Below are 21,673 nucleotides of genomic sequence, written 5' to 3'. Positions count from 1 at the left end.
GAGGAGTGGGTCAGGGTGTCGTGGAGGGAACGATCCCTTCAGAATGCTCACAGGGGAAGCCAGGGGAAGATGTGTTTGGTAGTGGCATCACGCTGGATGTGGTGTAAGTGGCAGAGAATGATCCTTTGGATATGGAGGCTGATGAGGTGGAAAGTGAGGACAAGGGGAATCCTGTCGCAGTTCTGGGAGGGAGAAGAAGGGGTGAGGGTAGAGGTGCGGGAAATGGGCCAGACACGGTTGAGGGCCCTGTCAACCACAGTGGGGGGGATCCTCGGTTGAGGAAAAAGGAAGACATATCAGAAGCACTGTCGTGGAAGGTAGCATCATCAGAGCAGATGCGTCGGAGACGGAGAAACTGGGAGAATGGAATGGAGTCCTTACAGGAGGCAGAGCGTGAAGAAGTGTAGTCGAGGTAGCTGTGGGAGGCGGTGGGCTTATAATGAATATTAGTAGACAGCCTATCCCCAGAGATGGAGACAGAAAAGTCGAGGAAGGGAAGGGAAGTGTCAGAGATGGACCACGTAAAGGTGAGAGAAGGGTGGAAATCAGAAGCAAAGTTGATAACATTTTCTAGTTCAGGGTGGGGGCAGGAAACAGCACCGATACAGTCATCAAAGTACAAGAAAAAGAGGTGGGGGCCTTCCTTTTTTTAAAAAAAAGATCCAGGCCCCTATACAAAAGCAGCCTAAGGTATCTTTAAACTGATATCGGCTCTCGTTGCAAATCATTCATTGTACATTATTGCCATCTGTGGTGTGTGTTCAAAGAGAAACAAACTGAAGATTGTAACATTGTTCTGTGTGGGGGACTCTCCCACGGCCATGCTCATGGTTACTTGGAGAACATGTTGGGAGAGAAATATATTTGCCTTGCACAGACTCACCTCGATTCCCTGGGGGCAGGCAGCACCACAGGCTGCTAGCTGCACAGCCCATGTGGCATTCTTCAATTCCAGCAGCGCTGCTATGTAAATGCATTTCTTCCCCATTGGGTCTTTTAGCTGTGTTTGTTATAACAGGTTGAAAATGGTCACAATGTCCCCTCTGGTGCAAATAAGAACAACTAGCATTCCAAAAATATTGGGGGTGAATTGATCCTGGCTGGTCACGCAAAAAGGGCAATCGCAAATTTTCAGCTGCTTTACAACAAGTCCAGTTTTCTTTCTCATTGGCAGTCTTGGCTCAGTTGGTACCATTCTTGCCTCTGAGTCAGAATTTCATGGGTTCAAAGCACCAAGAAAGGTGACAATATTCTCTTAGTTATGGTAAGAAAATTGTCCCCCTAGAATGTCTCAAACCAATTCCACCACATCGAAGTAAAAACAAGAAATGCTGGAATCACTCAGCAGGTCTGGCAGCATCTGTGGAAAGAGAAGCAGAGTTAACGTTTCGGGTCAGTGACCCTTCTTCGGAACTGACAAATATTAGAAAAGTCACAGATTATAAGCAAGTGAGGTGGGGGTGGGGCAAGAGATAACAAAGGAGAAGGTGCAGATTGGACCAGGCCACATAGCTGACCAAAAGGTCACGGAGCAAAGGCAAACAATATGTTAATGGTGTGTTGAAAGACAAAGCATTAGTACAGATTAGGTGTAAATACACTGAATATTGAACAGCAACAAGTGCAAACCTGAAAAAAACAGTGGGTAAGCAAACTGAACAAACTAAGATAAAATGAAATAAATGCAAAAAAAATTGTAAAAATTGTAAAAAAGAATGTAAAAAAAAGGAAGAAAAAACAACTAAAAATGAAAGTAAAATGGGGGGCTGTCATGCTCTGAAATTATTGAACTCAATGTTCAGTCCGGCAGGCTGTAGTGTGCCTAATCGGTAGATGAGATGCTGTTCCTCGAGCTTGCGTTGATGTTCACTGGAACACTGCAGCAATCCCAGGACAGAGATGTGAGCATGAGAACAGGGGGGAGTGTTGAAATGGCAAGCAACCGGAAGCTCAGGGTCCTGTCCACCACATCAAAACTGGGCTGAATTTTCACCACAATATGGGGGCGAGTGCAGAGGCGGTGGGCGAGTAGTTTCATGCCACCAGCCAGTGTGCCAGTTTGTCGGCACAATCCCACCCTTGGGCCATTTTCCTGGAGGCAGGATCGGGGATGGATAGCCAATTAAGGGAAGTAAATGGCCAATTATCAGAAGCCAACTGGACTGGAGGCAGCCTCCAAGCAGCAGACCAGAGGACCAGCGCTTCAGGCATGCTTTGAAGCCCTTCCCGCCTACCTGGGCACAGCTGCAGCCATAGGCCATCCTATAGAGGGGGTTCCCCTTCCACAACGGTGGCCCGGCAGCTGTGGCCATTTTTTAATGCAAACGTTTAAAAAGTGCTGAGAGAGTACCACAAGATGGAGGGGCCCTCTCTCCCTCTCTCTTACCTGCAGTTCCTACCATCCTGGAGGGCCTCCCATTGGCCCTCCAGCTTTGAGAGCCCACCTGCCTCCCTTAGAGGGCAAGTGCGCCCTCTGGGTACTAATTGGCCAATTCAGGGAAAATTCAGGGTTCCTTACCTGTGACTGTGGACAACTATCTGCTCAGCTGACAGCCAAGCCTATCAATCAGGCTGTCTTCTAGGCGGAGACCGTGTTTAAAAAAAAAAAATCGCATGCTCTGGAATCAAAACTCCACAGCATGTAGAGAAACCGGGACTCCTGGGTTTCCCGACCAGAACTCCCAAGTATCCCAAAAATAACTTAATTACTGAGGTCAGCTGCAAAATCTACAAATGCAAGGTTTTACACCAGACCCTGACTATTCTTAATATTAAAGAAAGGTTAAGTATTTTTATTTACATAAATGTGAATGACTAATTCTCGATAAGATGGAAAATCAATTGCTATTCTGTCAAATTTGATTTTCACTCTACTGAGTGATATTTCTAGTTGTAGGGGGCAGGGCGAAGTTCTCTGCAATTTTCATTTTGTACAACATGAATACCATTTTTAATCCATCTTTTATTTCAAGAATGAAAAATGAGTGAACAATTTGCAAGGACATGGGAAGAGTTTATTATTTTCCTTCATCCTAAGGCAAAGCATAATATTATGGCACTTGCTGGATCTGTATTTATTTCCATTGCACACACCACTATAGATTCTTCTTAAATCTCCCTCCCCCATTCCGCCAAGGTATTCTTGCTTCATGTTATGAATCTACATATGTTGATCCTGGAGGAAAAGGAGGAGCAGTATAGCCCTAACCTTTTGTTTAGTAATTTTCAATAACCTGCTTACTACAGTCATATAAAGCAAAACAGCCCTATGACATATTAAACACTGCAAAATATTTAAATGCACCCACTATTTTGAACCTGAGTGTGCAATACTTAGTAAAATACTAGAATTCATTGTTCTCAAAAATGCCAAGTGGACTTTGGTATCTTTGGTTGTTGGAAATCAGTACAATGTACTATATTTCTGTATGTTTTTCTTAAACGGTTTCAATTAAGAACCTTTAATTAGGATGACTGGGTAGCTTAGTGTATTAGGAAATTATTCTTTCATTTTGAGACCCAAGTCTGAAACCAGGATAGACGAAGAAAAAGAACTTGCATTTATTTGGAGCCTTGTCACCTGCTCAGGCTATACCAAGTTGCTTCACACCCAATGACTTATTTTTGAAAATGAAGCCATTGTTATAAAAGGCAAATCAAATTGAATGAAAGTTGTCCCTCTGTTGTCTGTCAGCATTCTATGTGCAATAAAGTCAGGCAATCTCAATCCAGTTTTCAGTGAACAATGCCCTGGGCGCAAAACTGCCCACAATTCAACACAAATGAGCAATCTCACTCAGAAAAACGATGACTGGCATAGAAAATTAAGTGCAAAAAATCCCAATTTTGTGGGGGGGGGGGGGTCTCTTCTGAGATTACCCTAATTCACACCAAGTCCTACGCACCTGTTATGCTAGGCCCCCACCTGCCAAGAATGAGGCACATTAATTTCACCATGAACATTCATTTTAAACAGTTGCTGGAGCGAGGAAATGACTTGTTAAACAGATCAGCCGTGGCTGGAAAAGACATTTGCACTAACAGACAGTGCTTGGAAGGACAAAGGACGATTCCCTGATACATTCAACCCGCAATGGACCTCGATCACCAGGTATTGTGTGTAACAGGAGCATTCCAGATACTGCTAAAGTGATACAATCCAGGACTGGTTTGTCCAGCTGGTCACATGACTGGCTGTTCCAGGGTCTTTTGAACTAGCCACAGAGAGTTTGAATGGAAAAGACTGTTTGCTCCTGGACTGAGAAGATCTCTCCTGCCTGCTTCCATTTCTTTCTCACAAGCCTCTGAATCCACTGAAGACACATGAACCCCAAGAGAGAAAAGTCTCCTACAGTGAACAAGGTTTAAGAAGAATACTGGGCCCCAACGAAAAGCAAGAACTACCTACAATCAAGGGCTCTACAGTGAACTCGAAGAACCATAACAAAAACTTTTCAGATATTGCCTCGAATTCTTCCACTTTATTTTTCTTCTGCTCTTTTCTGTCTCTATTTGCATGTGTGTATCGCGTATGCATGCTAGCATAAGCATGTCGTGTATCCGTAGGCATAAACCGAATTGGAGTTTAAGTTTAATAGATTTCAAGTTTTCTTCTTTAAACCTAAGAAAACCCATTTGTGATGGTTTCTTTGCCTTATAATTGGAAAGCGGTGAACAAGGATTCACCAAGGGGAAGCTAAAAACACGGTGTGTTTAAAATTAAACCCTGTTACAGTAAGACCAGGTAAAGGCTGAGAGGGACCCCAAGACACCTTTCTCACCCGGTCGTAACACACCCAATAACCCTGTGCTCACTGAACTATGTTGGCTCCTGGTCCAGCAACATCCCAATTTTAAAATTGTCATCCTTGTTTTCAAATCTCTGAATAGCCTTGTTTCTCCATATGTCTGTAACCTCCACCAGCCCTACAGCCCTCTGAGATTTCTGCGCTCCTCCAACTCTAGCTACTTGTGCATTCTCAATTTTAATTGGTCCACCATGGGGCAGCCATGCCTTCAACTCCCTAGGTCCTAAGCTCTGAAATTTCCTCCCTAAACCTTTCCCCCATCTCTATCTCTCTTTCATCTTTTAAGACATTCCTTAAAACCTGCTTCTTTGACCAAACTTTCCTCATGTAGCTCGGTGTCACATGTTGTTTGATTACACTCCTGTGAAGTGTCCTGGGATGTTTTACTACATTAAAGGCACTGTATAAATGCCAGTTGTTGCTGCTGTTGAGGTTGCAGGGGCACTTTGTTAAAGTGAAGTAAAAAATGTTTATTCTGCAGGAAATATTTCCCTAAACTGCATGTCTCTGGGCACTTTGTGAGTCATCAATAAACTACAAAACTGGCTATTAAGATTCTTCAAGACTTCCTTAGAAAATATTTGAGGCTGTATATTCTGTATTTCAGTAGTAGCGTATGCACTACTTGGGGGTTATGTTAACTTTGAGCATTAGTGTAACATAAGCAATATCGAACTGACTGCCCAATTTACATCCTGCCCAATTTTACCGTTCTACTGACTTCAATGGAAATAAAAACCTTGACAGATGTAAAACGGATCACCAACTCGCTATCACCCATTTCACAATATTGCACAAATTCAAGGTCTACCCAATGCCAAATGAAAAGTGAAGAGTGTTAAAGGGGAGCAAAGAGGGCTCATTAGAAAGAAAAAAGCATTCACGTGTGCATTCATGAAAAATAGTCCAAATATAGAGAACCTATAGGAAATAACATGTGGCATACAGGAGGCCTGATCATAATATCCATTCATCACTATAACGGTAATTTACATTTGTCATTTCACTCCAGCCCCACCTCCTGCGCAGGATTTAGAAAGGACTGGCCAAATCAATGTATGTGATGGGAGGTATTATCAGCCCAGAATATCTATTTGCATGTTTCTGAGGTTAAAATCAACAGAAGATTCCCATCAAGCTGTTTCACCATCTCATTGTGAATCATTGACTCTACAACTAAGTTTTCACCAAGATTGAGAGGTGTAAGAATTTACACTGATGTGTAGGAACTCGACATCATTTATACATGGAGAATATCAACAGCAGAAGTGCAGCAAATGTGGATCAAATGTGCAAACAGGGCAGAGATTTTCCTAGAAGCATCAAATAGAGGGGAATCATTTTGGATCCTCTGAAATGAACAGATCATTCCTACGGAGTTAATCTTAGAGTAAAATCATTTAAGATTCATCTGTCCCTAAAAATCTTTTGTGTTACTGATAGATTTACACAAACAGCATTAGAACTGCACAAATGCATTGGAAAGGCATAACCAGTGACAGCGACAGCTTTCTTCATTGTGCCTGGGAGACTCAAACTATTGCCACAATAGGCTATATCGCACACTCCAATACCAAATTCTGTTTGACTAATAACCTACAGCACTCTTTTTGAGCCAGCTAGCAGTAATTCCTTTGTACAACAGTGACTGCAAGGAGAAGATTTTATCAGTTCCAGGCAGTCCTCAAATAGCATGCAGACAGACTAGTCATTTAATGGTCAAAAAGAGAATTTGTTCGTTAGCGGAATTAATGTGAGAGAGAAAATAATGTGCATTATTTAAATAAATGAATAAGAAACTGTTCTTTTTTCAGTACAGAAAATGTCTGAAATAAAAAGTTAAGCATCTTTGATCTTTTATCAGCTTCTGGAGAAAGACTGATTAATGTTTATTGTTCTCAGAATTCAAAGGATTAATCTATGTTTCTCTTTTAGATTCTGTAGGGCTTTGTGTGTATTTTCATTACATTGTTTCATTGCATTTCTTTCAGCCCCTTCTAGAAGCAATTCATTAACTTCTCATGCTTACATTCTTAATTTAATTAAAATTATAAAAGAAGTTATATTAGTATAGTGTGAGACTTTTGATGGTACACAGCTATTAATCAGAAGTCCCAAACCATATTTATTGCCTGCTGTCTGTATCGCGCAGGCTGGCCCTTTAACATCATCAGAGAGAGACACTCTATGTGATCCTCTACTGTTCTGCAGCACATAGTCTTAGCAAAATATCATTCACAATCCAAACAAAATTCTATCTATTTTCTCAGCATGGAATAATAACTAAATTAAGCGCATTCAGAAGTGTCAATTACACAAGCTGTATCCTGCTGTGATTCCTTCTGCTCCATTGCATATTAGTGCAACCATACTAAAGTGCATCTCCAGCAGTAAACTCACACCACCCATAGAGGGTGTTTTGACTTAGTTCATACCCATGATAATCTGCCAAATTTAACAGAACTAGAGTTCATAGCACAGTCCTCTGCAACAAATGCGTATTAAACCAAACTAAGGAGTATTATGTTTGAATTAAAATAGTTTCCACTGTCCTGCCTAAAGTATTGAGAGATAATATTGGGACTCTGTCAAAATAGTTCTTGTTTGACAACAGGATTTTTTCCATTTCTTCGATTAAAGTAAGACAAACAAAAATAAACATTCCCAATTCCCTTTGCTTTCCACTCAGCTCTACTCTCATTGGTCCTCTCCTGAATACATTGGCTCTTGCTCGGTTATAACTCTAAAACACTGGATGCCCTCCAGCACTTCCTCAAAATGCTGAGTCTTCATTTGTGAACCCAGTTGGTGCTGGCAATAAGTTGCCATCCAGCTGTTTTTTTCTTTTACTGCCGGTGGTTGACAGTTGACTTTTTTTTTTAAGTAATCTTATTCCAGAATAGTAATATGCACATTTATATGCATTCTTGGGTCAGGGTATATACACAACATCAATGATTATATAGTACTTGAAGATACAGCTATTGAAAGTCCTATACAATTATAAAATTCTATATAGGATTATTTAAAGAAGGCTTCAACAACAGCAACTAATAATTATATAGCACCTTTAATGTAATAAAACATCCCAAAGCTCTTTACAGGAGCATTATAAAACAAAATATGATGCCGAGCCATTAGGGCAAATGACCATAAGCTTCATCAAAGAGGTAGGTTTTAAGAAGTATCTTAAGGAGGAAAGTGAGGTGGAGAGATTTAGGGAGGAAATGCCAGAGCTTAGGGCCCAGGTGGCTGAAGACACAGCAACCAACGTTGGAGTGATTAAAATCAGAGGTGCACAAGAGGACAGAATTAGAGGAGCGCAGATATCGCAGAGGGTTGTGGGGCTGCAGGAGATTACAGAGATAGGAAGGGGCATGGAGGGATTTGAAAACAAAGATGAGAGTTTTTAAAATCGAGGCATTGCCTGACTGGGAGCTGAGCACAGGGGTGAACACTCAATATTAAAAAAAATAGTCACTGTATTACCTGTTAAAACTGGCAACCTGCTGGTGAAAAACCAAGCAGGTAACAACCTGAGTTGAAAAGCTCTCCAACTGGTGGGAGGGGAAGACAGCACAGCTGATCTCGATACCGCTCTCACCTCTTTTTCCCTCACTTGCAGATACAAGGCCAAGTGCAATGGCTGAATCCCACACCAAGCAGCTTATCTACTCATTGAGCCATCAGTATGAGCTATCTCAAAATATCTATGTCAATGCAAGGCATTCCTTGGGCTATGGTGGTACAAGTCTGATCAGAAGCAGAATACCCAGGATCCACACAAAATGGAATGGCAAGACAAAGAAAAGTCACAAGAACACATTTGATTTTAGGAAACCTCACAATCAGGACCTCTATTTTGCAGCAACTAAATAAATCAGATGCCATTTTTAGTGCGTAGGTTTCTGGAATTTTACTGGTGTGTTGGGGATTGTGTACTGCAATTCTATCTGTTCATAATACGGTCATTGATTTATTCAGTAACCATGAAACCAAATTTTTTTTATTATGGAAGTTTCCAGGTTTTTTGATCAGTGTTTTAGGGATCATGTTCTGAGGTCTGTCCATTTTTTTTCTGTAAATCGGTGACTGTTTACAATATGTTTCAATAAATATGTCGTATAGATTTTGTTCTGATTTCTACACATTACAGTGCTGGTAAAAAGGACTTTTTTATTTTGAGGTCACACTTGGGCAAAGGCAATATAAATAACTCAACAAAAGGAAACAAAATTGGTAAACCTGTGTTCATGCCCAGACCTCCAGCATTTTTGAAATTTCACACCAAAAAAGATTAAATGGGACATAAGAACAAAAGAGCATAAGAAACAGACGCAGGAGTCGACCATACAGCCCCTCGAACCCGCTCCACCATTCCATACAATCATGGCTGATCCTCAGCCTCAACTTCACTTTCCCGCCCGCACCCCATATCCCTTGATTCCCTGAGAGACCAAAAATCTGTCAATCTCAGTCTTGAATATGCTCAACGATGGAGCATCCACAACCCACTGGGGTAGAGAATTCCAAAAGATTCACAACCTTTTGAATAAAGAAGTTTCTCCTCATTTCCGTCCTAAATGATTGGCCCCTTCTCCTGAGACTGTGCCCCCATGTCCTCAAATCCGCAGCCAGGGGAAACAAACTCTCAATATATACCCTGTGAAGTCCCTTCAGAATCTTGGATGTTTTAATGAGATCGCCTCTCATTCGTCTAAAGTCCAGAGAGTATCGGCCCAATATTTGCAGCCTCTCATCGTTGGACAACCCTCCCATCTCAGGGACCAATCTAGTGAACCTTCACTGTACTGCCTCCAATGCAAGTATATCCTTCCTTAAATATGGAGACAAAAACTGCACACAGGTGTGGACTCACCCCAGCCCTGTACAATTGTAGCAAGACTTCCTTATTCTTATACTCCAATCCCCTTGCATTAAAGGCCAACATGCTATTTGGCTTCCTAATTGCCTGCTGTACCTGCACGCTAACTTTCTGTGTTCTTTGTACGAGTACACCCAAGTCTCTCTGAACATCAACATTTAGAAGTTTCAAGCCTTTTAAAAAATGTTCTGCTTTTCTGTTCTTATGCCCAAAGTGAATAACCTCACAGTTCCCCACATTATTCTTCATCTGCCACCCTGTTGCCCATTCACTTAACCTGTCTACATCTCTTTGCAGTCTGCTCCGCTATTCAATAAGATCATGGCTGATCTGTTTGTAATCTCAACTCCATGTTCCCACTTACCCACGACCACCTTTCACCTCCTTACTTATCAAGGATCTATCTACCTCTGCCTTAAAAATATTTCAAGACTCTGCTTCCTTTTGAGAAAGAGAATTCCAAAAACTCACGACCCTCTGAGAGAAATAATTTCTCCTCATCTCTGTCTTAAATGGGCGACCCCTTATTTTTAAATAGTGACCCCTAGTTTTAGATTCTCCCACAAAAGGAAACATCCTTTCCACATCCACCCTGTCAAGACCCTTCGGGATCTTGTATGTTTCAATTAAATCGCCTATTCCTCTTCTAAACTCCAGTGGATTCAAGCCTGGTCTGTCCAACCTTTCCTTATAAAAAAAACCCACCCATTCCAGGTATTAGTCTAGTGAACCTTCTCTGAACTACTTCCAATGCATTTACATCTTTCCTTAAATACACAGTACTCCAGATGTGGTCTCACCAATGCCCTGTATAGCTGAAGCATAACCTCCCTACTTTTGTATTCAATTTCCCTCGCAATACACGATAACATTCTATTAGCTTTCCTAATTACTTGCTGAACCTGCATACTAATCTTTTGCGATTCATGCACTAGGACATCCAGATCCCTCTGTATCTCAGAGTTCTGCAATCTCTCACCATTTAGATAATATGCTTCTTTTTTATTCTTACTGCTAAAATGGACAATTTCACATTTTCCCACATTATACTCCATTTGCCAGATGTTTCCCACTCACTGAACCTATCTATAATCCCTTTGTAGCCTCCTTATGTCCTATTCACAACTTACTTTCCTTTGTGTCATCAGCAAATTTAGCAACCATACCTTTGGTCCCTTCATCCACATCATTTATATAAATTGTAAAAGATTGAGGCCCCAACACTGATCCCTGTGGCACATCACTCATTACATTTTGCCAACCAGAAAATGACCCATTAATGCCTACTCTGTTTCCTATTAGCCAGTCAATTTTGTATCCATGCCAATCTGTTACCCCCTGCACCATGAGCTTTTATTTTCCACAATAACCTTTGATGAGGCACCTTATTAAATGCCTTCTGGAAATTCAAGTTTAGTACATCCACCGGTTCCCTTTATCCACAGCACATGTTACTTCTTCAAAGAACTCCAATAAATTGGTTAAACATGATTTCTCTTTCTGGCCATGACTGGATACATATGAGTGGAACTAGGCAGGGGTCATCCCACCAAGCTGAACAATGGAAAAGAGTGAATAGCAACAGATGATGTGGTCAACCATGACAGAATTTGCAGACAGGTTGAAGAGTATGAGTGTGATGAAACATAGGTATAATGGGCTTAATTAAGTAGAATTTAGATATAATTAATATATTATACCTTTTAGAATTAAAGATTGAATAAATGGTCAGTTTTCAAGACTCACTGAAATTCGCCTTTAAGGGCAGAGTTAAAAAATTCATTTCAAGGCCTTCCAAGGTCCCTGTTACAATAGAATGTGAACCAGAAACACCTTTTAAGTTGGGAAATCCATTTCAGTGTCTCTGTTGCCAGGGACTTGGAGGATAAATACACATAAACATCCTGTGTGACATCAGTAAGAGGTAGCTATAAACTTAATTAGTTGATAGTGTTAGTAAAAAGACAGACTGACTCAAAACGATGCTACAAGGTACCATAAAAAAAATTATAGATAATAAAATAAAATGAAATGGTACTTACAGAAACAAATGCCAAGTAAACCCAATTATAAACATTTTGACCAGATAAAAGCTCACAACTTCAAGAGCAGGGGATTTCCAGCAAACAAGTTAAGTGGGGATGGTAGCTAATGATATTATCATATATGGATCTTAAAAGCAGGAAAAACAGACACAGATAGGTAACACCTATATGCTAAAAGGTCAGATGATAGCTAGAAACAGTATAAACATGAGAGTTTTGAAACAAGAAACCAGAAGTATTGAATTCCTCATCAATGCTTCTCAACCTACGGCTTACTCGGGGAATTTAAGGTAATAGTTTACTTTAAATTTTGATGAGATATTCTAAGATATTTTGCTGTAACAATATCAAGGTTGAACTTTTGGATTCTATTTTAGAAATAAGATTATGTGTTACATCTCTTAGTAATCTTTGATATTGGAGTATACTTAGCCACTTAAAGTGTATTGCATGTTCAACTCTTTAACAAATATATAAAAGTTAATAACTCGTCTCATGTAGCATTCTGTATAAAAGAATCCCCTCTCCGTGTCTTCTTATGTGAGGAGATACGCATTGAAGAGACTTCCCCGACCCTTATAATATCTGGGATATTTATGACTTAGCTATAATTATTTTAAAAATAGGCTATCCAAAAATGGTTATATTCTCTGTTAGTGTTCTTTCTTTGAGGGAAGACTAGTTTAGTTCTTTGGACTCAAATAAATGTCTATAAGAATTTGTCTAGTTTGAACTTAATTAAAGGAGACTCATAGGGATGTATGCTTGATTTGGTTTAGTCCCTATAAGGGGATAAAGTCATAAATCACTTCATGAGGAGGGATATTGCACCATGGTCACAATCATAGAGAATATCATTTGTGACTTTGGTTAGACCCATTTCAGTTCTGTGGGAGCAGCAGAATCCTGATTGGAGAGATAGAAACAGCAAGTTGCAGAGGAGATGAACATGGATTTTGCAGTTCGAGGACTTTGGAGAGGAAAGCAAGTTTGGCAGTGGGCTGGTAGTTTGCAAGGACAAGGGTGCAAAGGTGTTTTTTTTTCAGTAAGCAGCAATGATGCTGATTTTAAAGGGGAGGGGAACAGTGCCTGGGAAGAGAGTACTACTTATAATGACAGCTAGACTGTGGCCCAGGAATGAAGGTTAGGTGATCAACAGTTTAGTGGGAATAGAGTCAGAAGACGTTAGGGGAAACAGTTCAGAAACTAGAGAAAGGGTTCCGAGTCAAGGTAGGGGGTGTCCGGAGAGGCGCTTGGCTTGGTGAACTGGGGGAAAATGCGAGAGAGTCGGGTGGAAGCAGCCAAGGCATCTGAATGGATGGCCTCTATCTTGATGACAAAGAAGTCCATGAGCTTCTCACGCATATGATTAGTGGTGAGTATGTGGGCACAGGGCAGAGTGGTTTAAGGAGATCATTTGAAGGAGAGAAAAGAAGTCAGAGGTTTGCATCATTCTCTAGGATGATCCTAAAATAGAGGGTGGTTTCAGAGAGGCAAATAAGGCCCTAGTAACTATGAATGATTTGCAAGCTTGAATGCACTCAAATAGCATTTTAAAATTATATCTACATAATATTTTATAGATTGTACGTCCATGCATACCTCGTGCATGAACATTTTTCATTATAAATTCCTGTCCACAGTTAAAATGCAAACTGCCTACATTAAACTTGTCACAATGTAATTACTGTTCTACAGAGAAACTCCTCGGCTACAATCAAATTTACGTCTCTAATTTTGTCAACATATTGTATTTAAAATACTATATAAATATTAAGATCAGAATGCATGGCTTTAAAATAGTGATTGGATTACATTGGTACTCCCTAGACCAATTATCCCTCGCCCTCTAACTCCACCTTATTTGAAAGCTACACTTCGGCCGAGATTTTACCCTTGGCGGATGGGACCCCTATTTTGCAAGTCCCCGGGCTTTAACTGGTCTGAGGCGGGACTTCCACCCGCTTGAAATAGGAAGTCTGGCCTAAAAGAGCTGCCAGCCAATCAGCGGACTGGCAAATCTCTGTCCCAGCAGCAACACCGGGAATGGTAGCCTCTTGAGCATCCCTGATTTTAATCAGTCCACCATTGATGGCTATGCCTTCAGCTGCTGAGGCCCTGAGCTCTGGAATTCCCTCCCTAAACCTCTCCTCCTTTCTACCTCTCTTTCTTCCTTTGAGATGCTCCTTAAAACCTAGCTCTTTGATAAAACTTTTGGTCATCTGCCCTAATACCTCCTTATGTGGTTTGGTTTCAAATTTTGCTTACGACCTCTATGAAGGGTGACATTTTACTACATTAAGAGCACTATGTAAATACAAGTTGTTGTTGTTGGGAAAAAAGGGCATTCATGATTTCCAGATGGCTAGAATGTAAATGCACCACCATAGGAACACAGACGATAGGAACAGGAGGCATTCACTCAGATCTTGACTGAACTGTATCTTAATTTCATATACCCACCTTGGTTCCATAACCCTCAATATCCTTGCCTGACAGAAATCTAGGCATCTCAGTTTTGAACTGAACTGTGGTGCTTCAACGTGGTCACTGACTGACTGGATTGATAAGATTTATAGAATCTCATCAAACCCAGTATTAATGCACAATCGCCCCAACTTCCTATTTAAAAATTCTAGAGCAAAAAAATCACTAGTGCCTATTTCAAAAGCAGCATTATCTTATTTTAAAACGATAACCAAGTTATCCTTCCCTTTATTTATAAATAGAGCATATTCTTCAAAACCAGGCATCAGTGTTTTCAAGGAAGATTACAAATTGAGTTATATGTTCCTTCCTGACTTTTTTTAAACTTTCAATCCGTTTAATTATTAGAAAGTCTACGTCTCTGAGGCATAATTCCCACAATAGGAAACGTTTGCATTGAAAAGGTTACATTAACACCCCACGGTCGACGCAAGAGACTTACCGGTGTTTTAATGTCGTTCCCATGATGTTCCTCTGCCCCACCTAGTTCGGAATTCATCGCCATGGCTCTTTATTAAGACATAAAAAAAATTTTTGTTCCAACATAATAATACAATGAGTATTCTCTCTACCAAGCGTTCGGAAACATTGCCAAACATCAAGATCTGATATTGGCCAAAACCCCACAATGTAGAATGGTTGCAATATACTGGACGAATAAGGGATTTTTGAAATCAAATTCCATTGAACATCAAATGAAATACCTTAGTGTTCCTTGCAGCGGTGAAAGGACGGTTATGTATGGCGTGGATATGACCTTGCCAAGAGGAATTGAACTCAAGGGTCAAAAAATAACTTGCTTCATCAGAAGGGACGACGCAACAGGAAAGTCTCATGTAAGATGGAGTCTCCATATCCTTTGACATTTTTTTCCAAGTGCCCAACTGCAGCAGATTGCTCAGTAATTTATGGCGTTCACTCTTGCCCATTGATAAACAGAATGAGAAATTATACCCTTCAATCTGTTACTTGAAAAAACTTGCTGCTTTCCAATTATTGAAAGAAGTTTTTCTTTAGCCAATGTGTTGCTGTCAATCAGAATTCCCATCTGCATTAGTAAAATGTAACTGGCCGAGGATCTATATATAACACTGCTAAGGAGCACAACTGCAGCCGTTAATGTGCAAAGGGGTCAGTTTCCTTGCAGCGAAGTTCAGTAAAACTTGCCCATCATGATTTTAAAAAAATTAAATACTGTGAGAATAAGAAATACTGAAATGTTGTATCTACAGCTTGTGGAAAATTACCGAGAAGTCATTTCTACACAACATAATGAAATCACTGAAAAAGAGAACTAATAAGGGTATGTAAGTAAAGACCTTGAGACAGTACAGCAGTTAAAAATTGTGCTTAGGCAGAGAAAAGAGAAACAGCAAGAGTTAGAACAAAGGATGTAGTGAATAAGAAACTGCCCCACTAAGATAAAGGCTGACAGCTGCAAGTTAAAACACACAATGGAGAGCCAAATAAGGTAAAACAACAACAAGAGTTAGGGGCTAGAAAGTTAGAGTAGGGGGAGAAGTAAACAGAGGAGGAGACTGTAGCAACTATAGGATAGGTTAGTGTCATAATATGTTATAACCAATAATGTAAACTAAAGGCGTGGAAAAATGGATTTGTATTGCATAAACATGAACTGAATATGTTGATCGGTGTGACTGCTTGTAGGACACCCGATCTTGCAAGAACGTTAAATAAACTTACTTCTTCAGAGTTTGACTTGGTGTAAATTATTATTAAGTGGGCTACGTTTCTCACAATTGGGGGCTCGTCCGGGATCTCTTCATCATTGCCGGGACCGCGGCCGACGACAGACGAGAAGACGCGTCCCGTTAATTTAAAAACGGTCTCGTTTCTCTCGTTGGTAGCGGACCCGAGTAATCGACTGAAAACGATCCTAGGGAAGTCACTCTGAACGAGTATTTAGTGCGGCAGGTACACACGTGAAGTCAGGCAACTCCGTGCACGGACCAAGGTAAGAAAAACGACTTTTAAGTATTATCTTGGTGACTTATGGTTAACTGTAGGATAAGACCTTCTAAGTACTAAAAGTCCTTGAGGAGTGAATTTTACAGTCCTGCAGTATAAGACCCTTCAGCTAGGAGGTGAGTACCGTAAGGTATAAGACCCTTCAGCTAGGAGGTGAATACCGTAGGGTACGACCCTTCAGTTAGGAGGTGAATACTGTGGGGCAGTATAAGACCCTTCAGCTAGGAGGTGAGTACTGTATGGTATAAGACCCTTCAGTTAGGAGGTGAATACCGTAAGGTATAAGACCCTTCAGCTAGGAGGTGAATACCGTAGGGTACAAGACCCTTCAGTTAGGAGGTGAATACTGTCGGGTATAAGACCCTTCAGTTAGGAGGTGAATACCGTAAGGTATAAGACCCTTCAGCTAGGAGGTGAATACCGTAGGGTACAAGACCCTTCAGTTTACCATGGGAAATAAATCGTCTAAAAAGGAAGACGATGGGAGACAAGGAAAGTCTGCGGCAACATCCCTCCAGAAAGTCCATTGGGACGGATGTTGGAGTATTGGGATTTAGAGTCAAAAACCAAGGAGAAAAAGACCCAAATATGATCTAAGGACAGCAAGAAGGACCACCCCTAAACCCGACGATAATGACGACGATAGAGACAGAGAGTCTCCTAAGACAATGATGCCCTTGAGAGAGGTACCAATAGGAAATAATGAAATTGGATTTGTTAGTGCACCATTAACGTCAGGAGAGGTAAGAGCATTTAAAAAGGAAATGAAAGTCCTCGTAGAAGACCCCTGAAAATTTGGGAAAGAGAAAACCCTCCCGGGGTAGGGGGAAACGAACCAGCCGAACAAAAATACCCTAATCAAGACCCGCAGTGGCAGAACAATAACGTCGGCCATAGGGGCCAGATGAAAGACCTTAGAAATCTGATAGTAAAAGGCATTAGGGAATCTGTCCCGAAATCACAAAATTTGAATAAGGCCTTCGAAGTAAGACAGGAAAAGGATGAGACTCCCTCAAATTTCTTACAGAGATTACAGGACACAATGAGGAAATATTCAGGTTTAGATCCAGAAGACCCGGTTGCCCAAGGACTCCTTCGAGTCCATTTTGTAACAAAATCATGGCCAGACATCCAAAAGAAAATTCAAAAGATAGATGGATGGAGTGAAAAACAATTGGACGAACTGCTGAGAAGCGCAGAAAGTTTTCGTTAATAGAGATGAAGCCAGAGAAAAACAGTGAAGCTTAAATGAGATGGTAATTGTACAAGTGTTCCACCCTTTTATGTTGTAAACAAGTAGTTGAAGCCCCTGCAAAACTTATGCCTTTACAGAGTTACCGCAGGCCCCTCTTATGGCACAAGCAGGTGGCGTATTGAGTGCGACCCCTCTGGGTGTTGAAGGCTGTTTCTAGACAAATAGAGACCATTAAAGGCACCTAGGTGGGATCAAAGGATTGATTTTTTAAAAATGTTTTGAAGAATCAAAAGGGGGACTGTGAGAACAGAATTTAGATTTTAGAATTTTTAAGAACAGAATTACATGGGAACATTTAAGATGAAACAATTAATCAGTCATGTATTGCTAACAAGCTAGCTTCAGTGCTGCAGGGAGGGACAGCTCATCAGAAATGACTTCATAACTTCAGGGCTGCGGAGGCAACTTGGCCTTGCAGCTGGTACAGCGAGAGAGAGAGAGAGACATTGTACTTCAACAGCACTCTTCTTATCACCCAGACATGACAATCCTAGGGAAAAGTTAGAATGAAAAACATACCGACCAGGCTAATACACACCCCCTTGTTAGAGGGTGGCTCAGCCTACCCTTCTGATTCAGCAGTTGCTGAGTTTTTTATATTTGCTTTTATATTATACTGTTTAAATGTTATTTGAGTAAATAGATCCACATAATCCTAGTGAATATATATAATCATATATAAGTTGGTCAGTAGAGAGAAGGTTATCATAGAATGATAAAAGGGGGGAATGCGGAAGTGAGCAGAAAGGCATGGCACTGGTACTTGAAACAAGGTTACCCTGGACAAAATGTTTACCTATAGCGATACTCAGAATTCGGACAGCCCCTGGAAAAGATGTGGGACTGTCCCCCTATGAAATGCTATTCGGATTACCCTATATGGGAACCAGGGGCGAGATGCCAACCTTAGAAACTAAAGATTTGTTTCTAAAGAACTATATACTGGTGTTGTCTTCCTCATTGTCATTCCTCAGGAAGCAAGGCCTGTTAGCACAGACCCCACCTCTCGAATTTGCAGTACACACGATCCAACCAGGAGATTGGGTTCTGGTGAAATCGTGGAAAGAGACTAAACTACAACCGAACTGAGAAGGACCATACCAGACTCTCCTGACCTCTGAAACAGCCATAAGAACGGCAGAAAGAGGTTGGACACACTACACAAGAATCAAGGGGCCGGTACAATCCCCCCCGGCCGAGGAAGGAACTTGGACAACTGAATTAACAGAAGAACCATTGAAAATAAAGCTAAAAAGACTTTGAGTAACGAACTTTTTTTTATATAGCGGCGCGAGCGCGGAAATACTGTCTGTAATATTGTGTGCCTTCCCTCTTTCTCTTCAAATGTAGCCAGGAAATAAAATGGGTTGGATGTTTTTGTATGCAGTATTAGTCATCCCAGTAATGGGAAAAATAACAATGTGGGACGGAACTGACGGGGACAACAGTACACGAATTGAAATCCCCAAGAGCCAGGACCCTCAGGTGGTAGAAGTAGACTTATGTTTCCTAATCCCATGTGGGGGCATACATAACCAAAGAAATTATTATGTGGAGTCCCTCCATTATTATGGGGATGGACTACTAACAGGAGACCCACTCCCACCGATTATATCCATTCACCAGAGCCCCATAAAACCAGGCCCAGATTGTCCAGATAAGGAATGCAACCCTATTTGACGATAAAAGGAACCGAGTGGACAGAAACGCCTGGTGGAATATCCACCCAACGCCATCCGAATGGCTCAATAACAGAAGAACGACAAATCAAAACTACCCACTTCCAATTAGACAACAAGGTGTTTGGAGTAACAGTTAGAGAAGGGAAAAAGAAAGGTGAATTAAAATGTTGTTTTCAGGTAACAATAGATAAGACTGGTAAACCATCTAACAAACTAAAAAGGACCTCTCATAACGGTCCTAACATAGTAAAAATAATAGAGGTAAAGGACCTGAGAAAGACAATTGAGATAGAAACCGGTTACGGGGACACAAATGCCTGGGTAGAATGGATAAAATATACTGTAAAAAGTTTGAACAAAAACAATTGCTATGCTTGTGCATCTGGTAGACTGATAGCTCAAGTAGTACCTTTCCCGCTGGGGTGGGAGCGTGACCGAAAGGGCATGGAATGCATGTTAGCCCTATATCAGGATAAGACGGCTTGGGGTATTCAAACTTGCATATCCTTGTCATTAATGTTCCCTCCCCTAGAGAAAAAAGATTCAAGGACTCCCCCTTCATTTTTAGCCACCGGTGTGAATCACACATCATGCGTAAGTCGACACGGTGCGGAGCTAACCAGAAATATGGGAGAGTTGAAGTCATGCATAGATACTGAGGACGTAACTGGAAGAGTCAGGGGAGGGAACTAATCATCATTGAATGTCCCCAGAGCGGATTTATGGTGGTATTGCGGAGGGAAAATCCTGAGATAGACCCTACCCTCCCAGTGGAAGGGGACGTGCGCAATTGTTCAATTGGCAATACCATTCACCTTGGCATTTGAGAAACAAAAGATAATAACGAGGGAAAGGGGTAAAAGGGAAGCGATAGCAAACTCTTTTGACGACCAGGTGTACTTGGATTCCATAGGGGTCCCAAGAAGGGTACCTGATGAATTCAAGGCCCGAAACCAAATGACAGAATGGATAGTATCAACGGGAGTACAGACATTGAGAAGGCGGCTGAAATAATGCTCAGAGGATTTGAGAGGACATATGAGACCCCTCCTCAGTATGTAGAAAACAACAAGGATTAAGTAAAAGAAAAGGGGGAATTGTGAGAATAAGAAATACTGAAATGTTGTTTCTACAGCTTGTGGAAAATTACCGAGAAGTCATTTCTACACAACATAATGAAATCACTGAAAAAGAGAACTAATAAGGGTATGTAAGTAAAGACCTTGAGACAGTACAGCAGTTAAAAATTGTGCTTAGGCAGAGAAAAGAGAAACAGCAAGAGTTAGAACAAAGGATGTAGTGAATAAGAAACTGCCCCACTAAGATGAAGGCTGACAGCTGCAAGTTAAAACACACAATGGAGAGCCAAATAAGGTAAAACAACAACAAGAGTTAGGGGCTAGAAAGTTAGAGTAGGGGGAGAAGTAAACAGAGGAGGAGACTGTAGCAACTATAGGATAGGTTAGTGTCATAATATGTTATAACCAATAATGTAAACTAAAGGCGTGGAAAAATGGATTTGTATTGTATAAACATGAACTGAATATGTTGATCGGTGTGCCTGCTTGTAGGACACCCGATCTTGCAAGAACGTTAAATAAACTTACTTCTTCAGAGTTTGACTTGGTGTAAATTATTATTAAGTGGGCTACGTTTCTCACAAATACATATCCCAATAAACAGAAAGGGTTCACCTTTTTTTTTTCATTATTGCATTCACGGCTGAGAAGCCCAATCCAATAACTGTTTTCTGAGAAGGGGAATGAAGTCTAAAAGAAAATAGCTTTCTCAATCAAAAAGTCACTGACAAGTCTCAGAAAAACTTTCCAGTGTCTCGAGACATCTTATTTTGGACGTATTTTTCCCCGTCATACTTCTGTTAATATTTTGTTATTCATATTCAGTTTTACTTTATCGATCCCGTGTTATTTATGTTTGTGCAGTGTGTGTAGTCCTTGTGTGATATTGCTCTTCCGTAAAAGTTTGTCCTACAGTTTAAATGCTGAGTGCTTGGGAATGCGCCCCGTTTATATTTTCCTGAAAAGCCTCACCATTTGCTTCAGTTGCTGCGTTTTTCCAGTATCAGCTGACATTTTAAAAGTGTCGGCTGACATTTAAGCGCCATGTACATACCGATTTAATCTGCCCCTGTTCTCACCAGTCTTGGCGAAAAAAAAGTTTAAATAAGATTTAATTTTAATAATGACCTGTTTGCATAGATTTCAGAGAAAATGAGTTCGTGCAGTAAGTTTCACAAATTCACGTGCATAATTTTAAATAAGTTAAAAGCAAAATACTGCGGATGCTGGAAATCTGAAATAAAAACAAGAAATGCTGGAAATACTCAGCAGGTCTGGCAGCATCTGTGGAGAGAGGAGAGTTAACTTTCGGGTCAGTGACAATTCGGGGCTCCCGCCCCGAACTGGAAAACTTTATCAACTTTGCTTCCAATTTCCACCCTTCTCTCACCTTTACATGGTCCATCTCTGACACTTCCCTTCCCTTCCTCGACTTCTCTGTCT

General features: G+C 40.8%; 1 protein-coding gene across 1 annotated transcript in view; it reads right to left on the bottom strand.

Moving 5' to 3' along the window:
- The window catches only part of atp1b4 (ATPase Na+/K+ transporting subunit beta 4), a 67,947-nt gene extending 53,196 nt beyond the window's left edge, over positions 1-14,751 (bottom strand). Inside the window, exon 1 of the mRNA XM_068047918.1 lies at positions 14,668-14,751. Coding sequence (XP_067904019.1) covers positions 14,668-14,730 — 63 coding nt within the window. The 5' untranslated portion in view covers positions 14,731-14,751. The remainder of the gene's footprint in view (positions 1-14,667) is intronic.
- Positions 14,752-21,673: the final 6,922 nt, after the last annotated feature.

The sequence above is a fragment of the Heterodontus francisci genome, chromosome 15 (assembly GCF_036365525.1).
Source record: "Heterodontus francisci isolate sHetFra1 chromosome 15, sHetFra1.hap1, whole genome shotgun sequence".
NCBI lineage: Eukaryota > Metazoa > Chordata > Chondrichthyes > Heterodontiformes > Heterodontidae > Heterodontus > Heterodontus francisci.
Note: the sequence above shows the minus strand (reverse complement) of the source record. Positions and strands in the feature narration are given on the sequence as shown.